This window comes from Solea solea, chromosome 8 (assembly GCF_958295425.1).
Source record: "Solea solea chromosome 8, fSolSol10.1, whole genome shotgun sequence".
NCBI lineage: Eukaryota > Metazoa > Chordata > Actinopteri > Pleuronectiformes > Soleidae > Solea > Solea solea.
Window position 1 is genome coordinate 5,685,803 of NC_081141.1, and position 15,046 is coordinate 5,700,848.

General features: G+C 40.6%; 1 protein-coding gene across 1 annotated transcript in view; it reads left to right on the plus strand.

The window, feature by feature from the left end:
- sema4c (sema domain, immunoglobulin domain (Ig), transmembrane domain (TM) and short cytoplasmic domain, (semaphorin) 4C) overlaps positions 1-15,046 on the plus strand; it is a 40,268-nt gene that overhangs the window by 12,462 nt on the left and 12,760 nt on the right. The window contains exons 3-8 of the mRNA XM_058636070.1: positions 4,202-4,264; positions 7,041-7,139; positions 7,431-7,527; positions 8,213-8,332; positions 11,291-11,442; positions 13,895-14,070. Of these exons, the coding sequence (XP_058492053.1) occupies positions 4,202-4,264; positions 7,041-7,139; positions 7,431-7,527; positions 8,213-8,332; positions 11,291-11,442; positions 13,895-14,070 (707 nt within the window). The remainder of the gene's footprint in view (positions 1-4,201; positions 4,265-7,040; positions 7,140-7,430; positions 7,528-8,212; positions 8,333-11,290; positions 11,443-13,894; positions 14,071-15,046) is intronic.

Consider the following 15,046-nt stretch of genomic DNA (forward strand, 5'->3'; position numbering starts at 1 on the left):
AATGTAAAATACATGTATTAAAATGTACATTATACAATTATAGTACAAACAAACTATTTGCTGCTGTCAGCTGAACTATATTCCTCAAATGTGCCAACGCGTCCAAAGCAGCAAACAAACAGCCTGTTTTTTTTAGTTTGAATCAAGAGTGTTGTTTTGTTTAATGGGGTTTTTTTTATGGGATAAATGAAAAATCACAAACCAAACTGTTAAAAGCATTTTTCAACCCGGAGAAAACAATGGAGCCCAAAACTTGACAATAAAAAGTTATTAGAGAAGGAAAGAGAAGGATACATGCTGTCGGTCGAATGATGTAAGAGACCTTTATATGAAAATATTGCTACTTTTATAGTTATATATCTTTTTATTACAAAAACATGATTGACCTACTGTGACAGGGTTCCATAGAGCAATGCCACAGCAGTAAATTATACAGATGGTAAATATTACACACATTCTAGGCATTTTAAAATAAATAAGCTTTAGCTAACGGCTAGCTTAGCCGAAATTAGCTGAAAATGCTACCTCTCTGAAGCTAACTTAGCCGTTAAAACAACCTAAAGTCGTAAAGTGAAGGTGTAATTTAAGTTTTATGTTTCTTTTAAACAACATGTTGACTTATTTTATCTTTTTTCTGTGGTTTAAGACACAACATGTATTGTTTTCATATGTAGTAACTAAAAAGACTGATTTGCCACAAATAGACATTCAGTGTTATGTTCTAATCACTTGCCTGTTCATGAGGTGCATACACTTTTATGATATTTGGAAGCAGCTCAGTTTTTTTCTTAAACGTTTGCCAGGTTGTTACTTTATTTGGAGGTTATTTATTATATCTGGTGTTAAAAGCCTCCCAACAGTTATAGCGTGGGTAAGCTACCAAATATTAAGATCGCAATATGTGCGGCAATTGGCTCCAATATTTCACATCTACCCGAACAAACATATCCGGTGTGAACGTGTGGGAGGACACAGGCACTCACTCGCACACAGACACATTAGGCAGACTCTGGCCCTTCTTCTGCAACTTTATGATGCTCTTATTCAATCATGTGTTTGTTTGTTTTTTATTGTCCTTGTTTTAATTTGTGGATCTTGTTTTTCTGTGACGCGCTCGAGGGCAAAACTGTTTGCAGAAAGTGCTGCATAAGTACCCTTGACTTGACTTTATACTTTATACACACGCAGGGCTGCTGAAGCCTCCGAGATTCCGTCTACTTTGGCCCGGCTCCTTCAGTAATTGGTTCATATTGCAATCAATACAATTACAGAGTCCAATGAAGGCGTAGTGAGCAGCCAACAGTGGTTTGGGGATTGTTTTCTGATTTCCCACTGTAATGAGCAGTTATTAGATGTGCGCGCACACAAACACAGACAGGCTGTTGGAGCGAGGGCTATGAGACTTAGAGTAATGATAAGACCACCTGTTGTCAGCCCCCAGTGTGTAATGGAGAGTAAAGGAGCCAACACAGAAAAATGACTGAGTGAGGATGAGGGAATAGTCCATCCCTTTTGTCACCATCTGCCCATCAGTTTCTCACCCCTCCTCCTTTACTGCTTCTTTCTTCCTTTCCTGCTGCAGTCACTGTCTTTCTTCGTCACTTTCATGTCTGCCTGTCTTCATTGGATGTTTTATGAAGCTGTTATTCCCAAGATTTAGACTTTAAGGAGACTCACAGCTCCCATTTGTGTCTGAAATGTTTTCTTAATTTAGGTCTTTGTTCTCTCCCGTGGCGATTGCGTATTGTTCCATTTTTTTTTTCCCACTTATATCTGAAATTCAGTCACTGTGGAAATTTAATTCTGACAGAATCCGTAATATTAGTGCCCGGTTTGCGTCATGCAAAAATATTTCACAGCTCACGTGCCCCACACTGTGAGTTCAAATGACATGAAATGTGACTCACTTAGCCACCAATCCCCGCTCTGGAAATTATATTAAATTTTCAGCTTGCATGCACACTTCGAGTTACTTGAGAGCTAGTGTTCGGTTTAAGGTCTTATTTTTGTTCGTCTGCTTTTGGCCAAAGCGTAGACTGCATCATTTGTGCTGACACGGGGCGATGTGAAACATTAGAGAATAGCACCGAGCTTTTAAACCCAGTGACCTTGGAAGTTGTGTCCCAAGAAAATGTTTCAGCTTTATTTTCAACAATAGAGATCACCGATTACATACTGTATAGCTTGCTGTAATCCATTTTGTCGCACAAAAGCTCTAAGATAAAGACAATAATGTGAGAGTTGAAGAATTTACCCCCTGGCAGTTGTTTTTTTTTTATTATTATTAGATCCACGTTTCAATGGGAAACACAGGAGATTTATTTTGGCAGATGTCACTTTGTAGAATGGTTGTCATCAACAATAAGAGCTCCTGGTTGACTGATGTTTTTTATTATATACCTGATCTCTGTGGAGCATATAAAGACTGAATGTTTTGGACGCTATCATAAAGTGGAGAGAGACCAAGAATGCAGTGGGGAGGAAAAATAGAAATAACAATAAACTACTGGTGTTGCTGTGCTTAATATGATCTGGCCTTGGTCTTCTTTAAAAAGCCAAAGTCCATTAGTTAAAACCACTGACCGTGCAGAGGCAATATTTACAGTTGCTGATCCCGATGAATAATTTAGTTATTAAATCTTAACCATGCTCATTACATCTCTGCAAATGAAGTGCTGATATTAAGTGGACAGTGGGTTGGAAGGGTGAATCACTTTCTGGACAATAAAATGATAATAACACAACAGGATTTGTATCAGGAAACATTGTCTTCCTCACATACTGGATTCATTTATTGGGTCATATTGAAGTTCATTTTCTCTGTCAACCAGGTGCATCTTTATTTTCTATTTATTGCCCTTAAAATTCACAATTATCTGAGTGCATAAAAGTAAGCATCACTCAAGTTTATGACTACTGGTCTGTGGCAGTAATCCATTGTTTGATTGCTGTTGGTTTAAATCCAGTCAAGTAAATCAAGAGTTTAATTGTGAAATTACTGCAGCTCTCAGCGCGCTATGGCCGGAGTGATTATTTCTAATGGTGTGGAAACACCTCAGTAAACGCACTTCATATTTTAGACCTCTGTCAATGGAGCGAAGTTCAGCCATGTGTCACAAGGCGTCTTTTCATTATACAGTTCAAGCGCAACTCGACTCGACTCGGTCTGGCACGACGTCCTCCTCGACGTGGGCGACGCAAAAAAAAAGACTTACTTTAGCACTTGACTCTGAACTGAACTGAACGGGTTGTGATTCGCCTCACGATCGCCGGCTTTCAGCAGTGTTGTCGCTAAATACACCAGACTCCGCTATTAAATATTGAGATTTTAGACATTTCCTTTGCTAAATGTTGGAGATTAACGCTTGTTTTCAGGATTTTTTAGTCTTTTTAACTGATCTACAGTCCGGCATTGTTCGGCTTTGATTCTTCGTGTCGGACGTCGCGCTCAGAGCTCTCTGACCAATCAGTGCCCGGCAGTTCGGCTCAGCTCGCTTGGAACTTTGCGAGAGCATTTACCAAAAAAAGCAGCAGGTACCAGGTTCTATCACTAATGGAAAAGCAAAAAAAAAAATAAAACGACTTGAGTCGAGTCAAAATATTCATGTTTTTTCAATAGTGTCGTACCTTTTGTGGAACCATAATCCTTTTTATCTTTCTATTCTTTAGACAACAGTGTAGCCATTAGGGAGTTTTACTGTAGTGAGGACCTTCTAGTTTCCTGCCAGCCAATAATGTATTTCTTTGACGGGACAGAACCTGTGTCGCACCACCTTGGCAGCTCAGTCTGTTTATCGTTAGTTCAGGGTGAACTCGTACAACGTCAGTATTTCGGAAACTAACGTCTACCTATTAGGCGGATCAAAGGGTCCTGTTGGCCCATTATTTGTCTTTTACGGAGCACTTGAATAAATACTATTATATTTCCAAGACCAAAATATACTGGTGAAATGTACTTTTAATGAGTGTGTTGTTGCTGTTACAGCAGATAGAGATCAAAAGTGCAGCTAAAATGGCAGCCATGATAGGATCATTATTCTGCATTGTTAGTCTCTGAGCAGCTATTAGAGGAAAAAAATAGGTCATGTTTTTTTGTCATCATTTTCTGATGCATGATCTGCAGTATATTGTTGCACTTGTGGCTCAAAGATGGATATCATCGTCTCCCCTGAACACATCACATCTGTTTTCTCCTCTGCAGATCGACTGGCCAGCTCCACTGGATAAGAAGAGAGAGTGCGTCGCCAAGGGAAAGAACAACCAGGTAATAGCAGTGGATTTTTTTGCTGACAGAGTCGCTCGGATTACTCGCAGTCATTTTTTAAGTCCGAAGTTTATTAGACCAACATCACTTGCTACGTTCTTTTTTACTCAATTACATTTATTAAGTCAGTGTGGGGTTTTCGAACTGGAAACCTGCCAGTCTTTACATTAGCACACAGGGAAGTGCATCTTCCAGACACGCGTCGCATCAGCAACTTTTAAGGTGCTTCCATTAAGAGAGTGTCAAAAAGTGCATGGAAGTCTTGCTCCAAAAAAGGAAGATTGCATGTGTTAGGAGCAGAGGTGGGTCATAGGCACATCAATTCATTTGTAGAATATGACCTGTGCATTTAACCCATCCTATGAGTATGAGTGTAAAAAATACTGTTGTGGAACAGAGGACGTCAGCCGAGGACTTGTGCATTAAATGTACCCGTTCTCTCCTGCCTTTTGATTGGATGCTGTCTGATCTGACAGTTGTTTTGTTGTTGTTTTTTTTAACACCCTGGGAATGAGCAGCACAAAACAGACTTGATTCGGGTAATAAGGGTGAAAGAATACAATTTGGCAGGGTGTAGCTAATACAGTTTGTAGTGTTTGGGGATAGGATGAGGCATCGTGTCTTTTCAAGCAAACAGGCTCAAGTCCAAGTAAAGTCTGGAGTCCAGTTAAAAGCCTTTATTGATTTTGTGCATTCTAAAGTCATCAGATTTGTGACTGGATTTGATTCACAGCACATTCTTCCTCCAGTTCTAATACATTATATAATTAGCACTGTGATTACCTGTAATGATCGATGTTTTCATCTCTTTCAAGGAGGCTATTCTGTCATGTTTATCATTTATTACCGTTACCTCTACTGCCTGAGGCAATGCTGCTGTAACAGTGTAACTGTACCTATTATTATGGGACGAGGCAAAGTGGAAGACTTGGCTTGTGACCGAAGGGTTGCTGGTTCGAGTTCTTTGTTAACTTGAGCCCAGACACGGGGCCACATCCAGTGTTCTCCTTGTGCCGGTGCCATGCCCAGTGAAATGGGACGGTTGCGTCAGGAACTGAAAGGGATAAAAAAACATCTTACCGTAAACATTTGCTCCTTTTAAAAGTCCACACACACACAGATCTAAGCAATGTCCTACTTTTCCCACACATGTTTGCACAATATTTAACAGAAAACTCTCAGTACTGCAGCCTTTAACTTCTACAAAGAGTGACTTCCACTGCATAGGCTGCATAGATCACATTTGAAAGAGGTCTCTTTAAATATTTTATACAATCTGAGTGAAGTTAATGAGAATGGAGCTAAATTGTTGTTGTTGTTGTTGCACAACAGCAAGTTTGGATGTGGTTCTTTGCTGTGCCCTTCATCCGAATACAGGCTCTGTTTAGCTGACTGAGGGAGCGTTTGTGTGTATACACCAGGCGCACCGGGGCATTTATACCATGAATATGCTGAACTACTGGGGGTTTCTTTTCCCAGACATTTCTTTGTGTTTTCAGTGTGAGAATGTCACATGGTGGCAAGATATCGAAACACCGCTCTACTATGCCCTGTGCATCCACTGTCACCCAACACAGTGGTTTCTAGAAACACAGATTGAAGTAACTCCTCCTTTTTCCATGAAAAAGTGAAACATCTATATGAATAACACATTAATAAACAAGTCATAAAACTCTGTATAGTATCATAGTCAACAGTAAAGTGTACAAAAGTATGCATGTAAAATTAGTAAAAACATATTCTACATAGTAATAAATAATAGAAAATGTTAATAAAATAGATAAATATAGTAAATGGTAAAATAAACAAAACACTGTCTCATTACAGATGATTCAGATTTGACACGTCTGATCTTCCATACGCTCTCTCTGTGTTTACTGTTATCAGGTCTGTTCCCCTTGCACCCCTCCAGTAGATGGCGCCCTAGGCGACTGCCTGTTTAAAAATGACACACTACAGCCTTCAACTAAACACAACTCAATTCAAAGTTGCTGCAACATCATCATCTTAATCGTGAAATTGTTTCAAAACACACATTGATCAGAATTGTTTGCAGACGCTGACACGTAACATATGCTGACGGGCGTTTGCTCCGCGAGCAGAAACAACCATATGGCGTTTACACAGTCCGTCGTTACGTTTAATGATCAGTCCTCGTGCTTGGAAAAGGTCCGGCTGCCAGACGCGTCACATCCCGATTATCCCCGGTGATTGCCGGAGCAGTAAAAAGAAAAATTCATTTAATAAAACAATCATATTGCTTGTTCTACTGCCGCGATCCAGATATTGTTTCGCCGCTGCAATGGCAGCATGAACTGGATGCACTGAATAATTCATCGCTCTCGTGCACATCATGTGTGAGCATCTGTTCCCAATCCCATTCAGAGAGCTTTGCTGTTTATCACAGTGCAGGCATTAAAAGGGCATTTCCCATAAACCAGTGCATATATTATGCTGTTAATTGCTCACATATCTCTTCAATGGAAACAATCTCTTGCTTTTTGGTTGTGACTGAGATCATGTGGTGGCATTATTACATCATCGTGTTCAGCAGTGTTCCTGGCAGCTCGCTGAGAACTTATATAACGGAAGCGTTAAAGTCGACTGACATCGTGCAGCTAATGCCAAAACAGACAAACTGAGGTTTTTGTTTTAGATTCAGTTTACATAATAGGGGATATCATATATAAACAAACCTACGGTGAAGTATGACGGGAAAGCTAAATCTCAGAGGATGTGGTGTTTAACAACTGTACTCTTAACAACTCCTTCACAGACCGAGTGCTTCAACTACATCCGCTTCCTGCAGAGCTACAACCACACGCATCTCTACACCTGTGGCACTTATGCCTTCCAGCCAAAATGCACCTATGTGGTAAGTATGCATGTGTGTGTGAGCCATTGCAAACCAGCACTGACAGGTGTCAACTTGAAATGTCTGCCAGTTGACCTGAGGCTACCAACGCTGTGACAAAATCAAAATAAATGGAACAGAAATAGTGTCTCGCACACTGTGTTAGCTCAATGTGTGTGTGTGTGTGTGCACGTGCATGCATCTGGGGCAACGTGGCGAAGGGTGAAGCTGTCGTCCTTGTAGCAGACAAACAAAGCATGCAGCTTCGTTTGTAGGTCGTAACACATACTGACCACCTGTGTGTGTGTGTAGAATGCAGACTATTTCGCCCTCAACGCTGCAGCCCTGGAAGATGGGAAGGGCAAATGCCCATATGACCCTGCCAAGGGACACACTGGCCTGATTGTGGGTAAGTACACTTGTATTTCTATGTATATTACCCCACACTCACAAAAAAAAACATGTTTATACACAGGTTTCTTAACCAGTCGGAATGTATTTCATTAAAGGTTTTTTATCGGGTAAGATGCAGGTGAACGTGCCGCTTTCTTCTCCTTGGCCTTCTGCATCGTCTCCAGCACGACGCTGTAAAGCGCAGGTTACCCGGTTCACAGATTGCTAATCATACATTTTATTTACTGAACGCTTTGCAAGCTTGAACACAGAGTGCTTTCCACATAAGAATGAATCGAGAAGAAAATCCTAAGGAGAAGGATCAGACAGTGAATGAAAATGAAACTACATAATCACATAAGTACAGATGAAGACTTTTCACCACAAAAATAAATATTATTCCCTATTGAAAGTCCAAGGACGCAGAGTACATACTGTTGTTTCTTTCAGTTTAGTGTCTTTATTTTGAAGGTCTTTACATCTTTAACAAAAGCATGAAGTACAAAATGTAAGAGGAAAATGATTTAATTCATTTAATGCGGCCTTCGCTCCCCCTGAATCTACGGGCGCAAATTCTCTCTCCGTCTTTTTCTGGGTCTCTCCCCGCTGAAACACTCTCCTCCTCTCACTGTAAACTTTGGAAACGCGTGCTTTTAAAAGGGAGCGGTGTTAAATTTAAGCTTGTGTTTTTGTTGTGACAGATAAGGAGCTGTACTCGGCAACACTTAACAACTTCCTGGGCACAGAACCAGTCATTCTGAGGAATCTGGGCCAGCAGCACTACAGCATGAAGAGCGAATATTTACCCACCTGGCTCAATGGTAAGTTATAAAAAAAATAGCTTTACAAGAGAAACGACTAACATGTAATGGATAATGGAGACAGGAAATAACATAATACATGTTTTTTCAGTTTTTATTGTCAATTTGCCAGACAATTTGCAAACGCACAGACCTATTTTTCCCTAGTATTCAAAGTGTTTTTGGTTTTACACAGAAGTAAACAACAGCACAAATCTTCCAGATGCCAGCGAGGACACAGTTACTTTTCCTCAGTGTCAAAATAATCGTCTCTGTGTGAAAACACACGTGAGGGATCGCCTCAGTCTCTTCTCTGCAGTGTTCTGGATACAGGATATTGCAGCTCTCCCTCTCCCTCCCTCTCTCTCTGCCACTGTGTCCCTGTGGCAAAGCATAAAACGCAAGGAAATCAAGGCAGTGGTGGAACTTTTCCATCAGCATCACACTATGCAGTCACTTTTACCATCATAATAACTTTAAGCCAGGGAAAAACAGCTTTATTTTCCAACTTGACGGCTTCACCCATAATAGCACGCTTAACCCTTTAACACCGAGCGCATCGCAGGCGGCACGTTTGCACAAGCACACTTTGCATTATCGTAATTACGCGACAAAAACATCCAACAGTTGTCAAAGCCAACGCGTGGTTATTACGGTAATTTCACTCGCGGTGTTGCAGGAAGCCGGCAAATCAGCGTCATTGGGAAAAACCCTGTACATAGTTTCCATTTTTTGGCCTAAAAAATGTTTCTTTTAAATATGTTTTATACAGTTCAAATTTCAAATTTAACACACAAAAGCTGGTGTTTCATTGTTTTTCCTTCATTTTAAATTGTTAATACACTATTTTAACATGCGGTAATTGTAAATAACAAAAAAATGGACAAAAGCACTTTACTCGCAGGACATTTTCTGATGGGACCTTAAGTGTTCAAGTGTTTCCCATTGTAAAGCACTTTAATGTATTTTTTGCCAAAGTTACATGTGTGTTATACACATATATAGTCTGACCTTGTGTTTTATTTTTATAAACATTGAACCCATTGGGTTTATTTTCATGTCAACAACAGTCAGAGATGGAAAGTGAACGTGTGAATGCTTTAGGGCAGCAGCAACAGCAGCGGGGAATTATCACACGTAAGGAGACGACACAGTGACAACAACAGACCATAAAAACAGGGTATATGTTAAATATCCACTGTGTATTAGAGCAGGGTTTCTTAATCCTGGTCCTGGGAACATCCTTTACATGTTTCCCTGCTCCACACACACACTTGAACACCTGAGCCTCAAAATGTCCGCCTGCACTTTTAGACTTATTTTAACCATAAAAAAAGGGCCAGAAAATGTCCTGTGAGCAAGTGCTTTTGTCCATTTATTGCAGAATAACTGTTAATATCTAGCAGTTGCTTACAAATTGAACATTCTAAAACATTTAAAGTAACATTTGGTTGAGTCTTTGTCTTAATGTCCAAAAACAGGCCAAAACATGGAAACTTATGTGCATGGGTTTTTCCAACACTCTCAAACCATCACGTAATTACGATAATGCAAAGTGTGCTCGCGCAAATGTGTCATCTGTGATATCCTCGCCGTTAAAGGGTTAAATAAAGGTAATAACTGTGTTTTTAAGCTATAAGTTACATATAGTATGTAATGTTTTTTGTATCACTTAATTACAAAAAGACTTAATTGGGCAAGCGCCGTTGCAGTTTGAGGTTAATTTCCTGCATTATTGTTTGCATTTCCAAACCATTTACACACAATATATAAGTCAAAAAGGCAATAAACAATATTATGAGTACTTGTGAGTGATAGTACTATTCGTACCTCGCGTCAAAACAGACAATTACTAAATAAAGTCCTCGTACTCGTTGCTTTGTGTGTGTTTCGATTGATAAAAGAAGACGGCGCGTTCCAAACTGCGGCGCCGATGTATTATCAGCAGGTTCACTGCAGTGTGCTGGGAAAATTAGATCTGAAAATTCGATTAAGATGAAAATTAAAAGTGATGGGAAAAATATTGTGTTGTTGTGGCATTCAGCTCACTTTCTGTGCTTCTTTTTTTTTTTCACCCATATTGGGTGACACTGACAAATTGCATGCGTATTCAAATTCAAAGAAATCACATTACAGTTGACAAAAGGCTTTTTGAACAGTTTCATTTAGAAAAAAAAAACAAAAAAACACGCAAAGAGTGCAAGAGAATGACTTGCAGGAAATGAAGCGCAGGAGGCTGCTACAGAGGGGGGAGTCGTTATCTTTTGTGGGTGTGTTTTTGTGTCGGGGGGGATTGAATTTTCTGCCTTTGAAAAAACATTAGAATTGGCAATGATAAGACTGAGGTGAGGTGAGGTGAATCGATGGAGGGAAGGAAGGGAGGAAGGAAAGGAAGGAGGAACAGAGGTTTAGGGGCCTTGTTATGCAAGCTTTTTATTCATATTGATACGGAGACATTATTAAAAATCTAGTCCAATTAACCCAGCCTAAGCAGCTTCTGTCCAGGGTAAAAGCCTTTAATAGGCTTGGGTTTCAGTTGAGAGTTGTTCAGGCCCATGTTGGCTTAAAATGCTGCTTCAGAGGCTTCCTTTGCTCATCTGAGGAAACAATATATCCCTGTGATATAAGGGGAAAAAAAATTACCTTTGCATAAAATGGTTTTAGCTCTCAGCTGCCTCAGGCCACAACTCTGTGGAACATCACTCACAACCTAACAAAGCTAGATGAAGAGAGAGAGGGGGAAGCAGAACGGGGAAGAGAGGAAGTGAGAAACCAAAAAAAAAGGGACACTAATAGGGAGTGTTGGAGAGAGTGAGAAATGACTGGAGGACAGATGAGGCGAAGGAGAGAGGGATGAGAGGAAAGAGATGGAGGTGTCGAGCTTGTGTGTGTGGTTCTGTCGGACAGAATGTCTTTACTGCCGTGTGCACTTTGTTAAACTACTTTTCTTTGTGTGTGTGTGTGTGTGTGCGTGTGCAGAGCCAGACTTCGTGGGTTCGGCCCTGGTGAGGGAGAGCAGCGGCAGCAAAGAGGGCGACGACGACAAGATCTACTTCTTCTTCAGCGAGCGGGCGCTGGAGCTGGACTGTGACACGGAGGTCACCGTGGCCAGAGTGGCACGCGTGTGCAAGGTAACATTTGAGCTGTGACAATCGGCACATGAGCATTTCCATATCCTCTCTCTCTCTCTCTGTGTCTGGATGCTTGGTAACGAGGCAAACAAGAGAAAAGCTGCATACTAACACAAACGGTAATTAATCCTGTCCAGCGTTACTGCAACAATCATAGTTTTATGAATAGAGCACTTGCTTTTCTTTTCTTTTATTTGCTCCAGCTGTTTGGACAGCTGTTTGTGAGCACTTAATAACACGAGACGGCACCTGCTTACAGGTGCGGGCTCGCAGAATCCAGCAGGAGATTTCCAGATAAGGAAGTAACTGTGGTAGACTTGCTTTTACAGCTGCGTTCAGAAAAAATACTTATTTCATAGTGTGTGTGTGTGAATAAATGATTACATTTTAAGGTGAAGACACGTCATGGAAACCAGACTGTGTGAGGACATTTTGACCTTGTGGGGGACAACTTTAAAGGGCTTTTTCAGAGTTAAGACTTAGTTGTAGAACTAGGTTTAGTCCTTTAACACCAAACGTATTACAGATCGAAAACATTCTAACGGTTTCTGAAAGCTGAGAAGTTGCCCATTATTATGGTTATTACGGTAATTTGGAATCTGCGTCCAGAGAGGAGAGAGTGGGAAGAACAGCTCTACACAGTTTCCATTTGTTGGCCTGTTTTTTGCACATTGAGCGACAGAGATTCGAAAAATGTTATCGTTCACATTTCAAATTTAACATGCAAAAGTTTTTTCTAAACCATTTTTTGTTTTTCTTCATTTAAAATTGTTAATACACTTTATTAACATGCAGTAAATTGTAAATAACTGCCTGATATTGAAAGTTATTCTGGGAAAATGGGCAAAAGCACATTTTCTGGCCCTTTTGTGTTTAAAATAAGCAAAAAAAGTCGAGGCTTAGGTTTTAAAGGGTTAGGTGAGGTGTTTTGTGTGCATCTTACTTTATTAGCGCAACTTTGATGTTGCCTGCATTTGTCTTAACGTGATCGGAATCACTTGCTGAGGGCAGTGCGGGAATGATGGCACCACAGGATCTAAACACAACGACACCGAGGCACACAGGGAGAAATATGTCATGGACATTTCTTTATATTTAAAAAGGTAAAAAAGCACTACAGTTTTTAAGTAGAGTAAAATAATAAAGTCAAGTAAAAGACATCGTTTATTTAGTGTTTTTCTGATACCAGAATAAATCTTTCATTTGACCCACACTGACTCATCGCACTGACACAGATTTATTTGGTAATTAAGACGTTCATTTGCTTAATTAATGGCCTTGATTTGGTTTGACGTCGACTTTCCTTTTATGATGTATGAATTCACTGACCTTTTTTTTGAAGTCACCCCATAGCAAAGGTTTGGTGTCAAGTTACAGATACTAATGCAGCCGCAGAGTCGCGCTAACCTTTAAACTGAGCAAAATAGAGACGGATTGTCAGCAGTCTGAGGAGAGATGGGTGCAATTAAGTGCACAATATGAGCAGTGTTTTATGGGAAGTTCCCTTTTATGTCTGCACGGTGATGAACAATAAAGCTCTTTGGATCAGATGAGAAACAGATGCTCGCGCGTGATGTATACTGGAGAGCGGCGGGCGATGACTAATACACGGCGTCCTGCTGATATTGTTACGCAATATATCTCACCGCCGTAATATGAGCATTTGCATTTTTTAATTCCTTTTTTTTAGAGTTTTAATCACTGAGCGTAATCAAAGGAAATCTGGCAAACGGAGTATTTCTCTTCATTTCTTTGTTCTGGATAAGAACGAAATCAGTAAAAGTGAATCATTTTGGTTTGTGGGCAAAACAAGACATTTGAGAATATCATCATTTCCAGCTTTGACGATTTTCTGATATTTTATGGACCAACGATTAATCGATTATGAAAATAATTGTTAGTTGCAGCTCTGTGGCCATCGTTTCCTGGACCCTCTCTGTGAGAGATACTTTGCTTTGTCTTCTTTAGGGAATCTCTGCACACAGGTCACACTCACATGTCACCCACTATAAACCATAGTTCACTGTCTGTTTCTGGGACGGCTGTGAAGGGAGGTAGTGATAAGGTAAACAAACCCGTGTCAGTGTCTCACGCTCAGTTAGTCTCTTGGATCCAGATTAGGCACAGAGTGAGTCTTTACACATGAGGAATAAACTTATTTGGACATATGTCGAGCTTTAAATAAACTGTTTTCTGAAACAGTCACAAGGTTTCCCAGAGTTCCTTCCAGGCTTCTTTTAAAGCACACAGAACACTGTATTGATTTAAAATGTGTCTCGCTATTGTGATTTCATTACCTCTGGAAAAAAACTCATTCGTTTTTCCCTCATCTGACAAAAACAGTAACTCTCTTCATGTGCAGTTGTTGGGATTTGAATCGGCCAATCACATGAATGTAGTCCTAATCAGTCCATTTCATCCCCTTAATAAGCGCTCATGTGTCCTCTCGTAGGGGGATCTGGGCGGTACCAGGACCCTGCAGAAAAAGTGGACCACCTTCCAGAAGGCCCGGCTGGAGTGTTCCCTCCCGGAGCGCCACGTCTCCTTCAACAACCTGAGGGCCGTCTTCACGCTGCCGGGCCAGGACTGGCGGGGAACCACGTTCTACGGCATCTTCCACGCCCAGTGGTGAGTTTCGATCGGGCGCTAATGGAGACATTTCCGTATCATCCTCAGATAAATGTGAGTTAATTAGCAGGGGTTTTATCTGCTGTCAAGGCGAGACATTACAGCGCCTATTCAACATGTCGAGTAGTGGACTGTTTATTAAGAGTGCGGGTCAGCCAGTCACTTTAGAATCATGTCTTTAATTATGGCCTTTGTGTGATTAGGCAGACCATTTACTGTGCAATTAGGCCTTGAACAGAATAGTCTTTTAAATGATACTACATTGAGTTGAATTGGACACAACTCAAGTGTGTTTTATTTGTGTTGTTAGTGATTAAATGATGATGTTTCAGATGATAGTGGACCAATTTACTAAACAGAATCATAGCGATCAATGGAGCTCTTCTGCTGTGAACCGTGATGAGGGCAGAATATTATATAGTGAGAACCAAAGCTTTTTTCTTTTCTTTTTTTATTCCAATAGTAAATAGCTGGCTAAATTAGCCGTATTGATTCATTCTTTTTCTCATAAGTCTGGCAAATAATTTATCCCAGAGCCTCTCGCTCTTGAAATGTCTTTCAATTTGAGAATGACGACTTTTAAAATTGACTCTTTTATTTCTCGGTGGGAGCTGAAATCCATCAGGCAATTGGCTGTTTTAGGACTACAGTAAATGATTTGTGCAGCTGTTGCCCAATGTTGTGATGGTGAATGACACACAAATGTACGCCGTTAAACTTCCTGCTTTTTAAATCTGACATGGCACTGATCGAATCCCAACTCTCACCGTCGTTTTATATTTTATATTTATAAGTGAGACCCAAGCATCATGATCGTGCACCAGCTCGATGGTGGATGTTGGGATGGAGCCAGGTCTCTGTAAAGATGTGGCGATAACTGTTCCCAATCTACTGTTGTCCCCACTCATCCGTTCCCCTTTTCCTGTTACCGGATGTCAGCCAGAAGTCAGCTGAGCAGAGGAACAGCCTTAGGTCC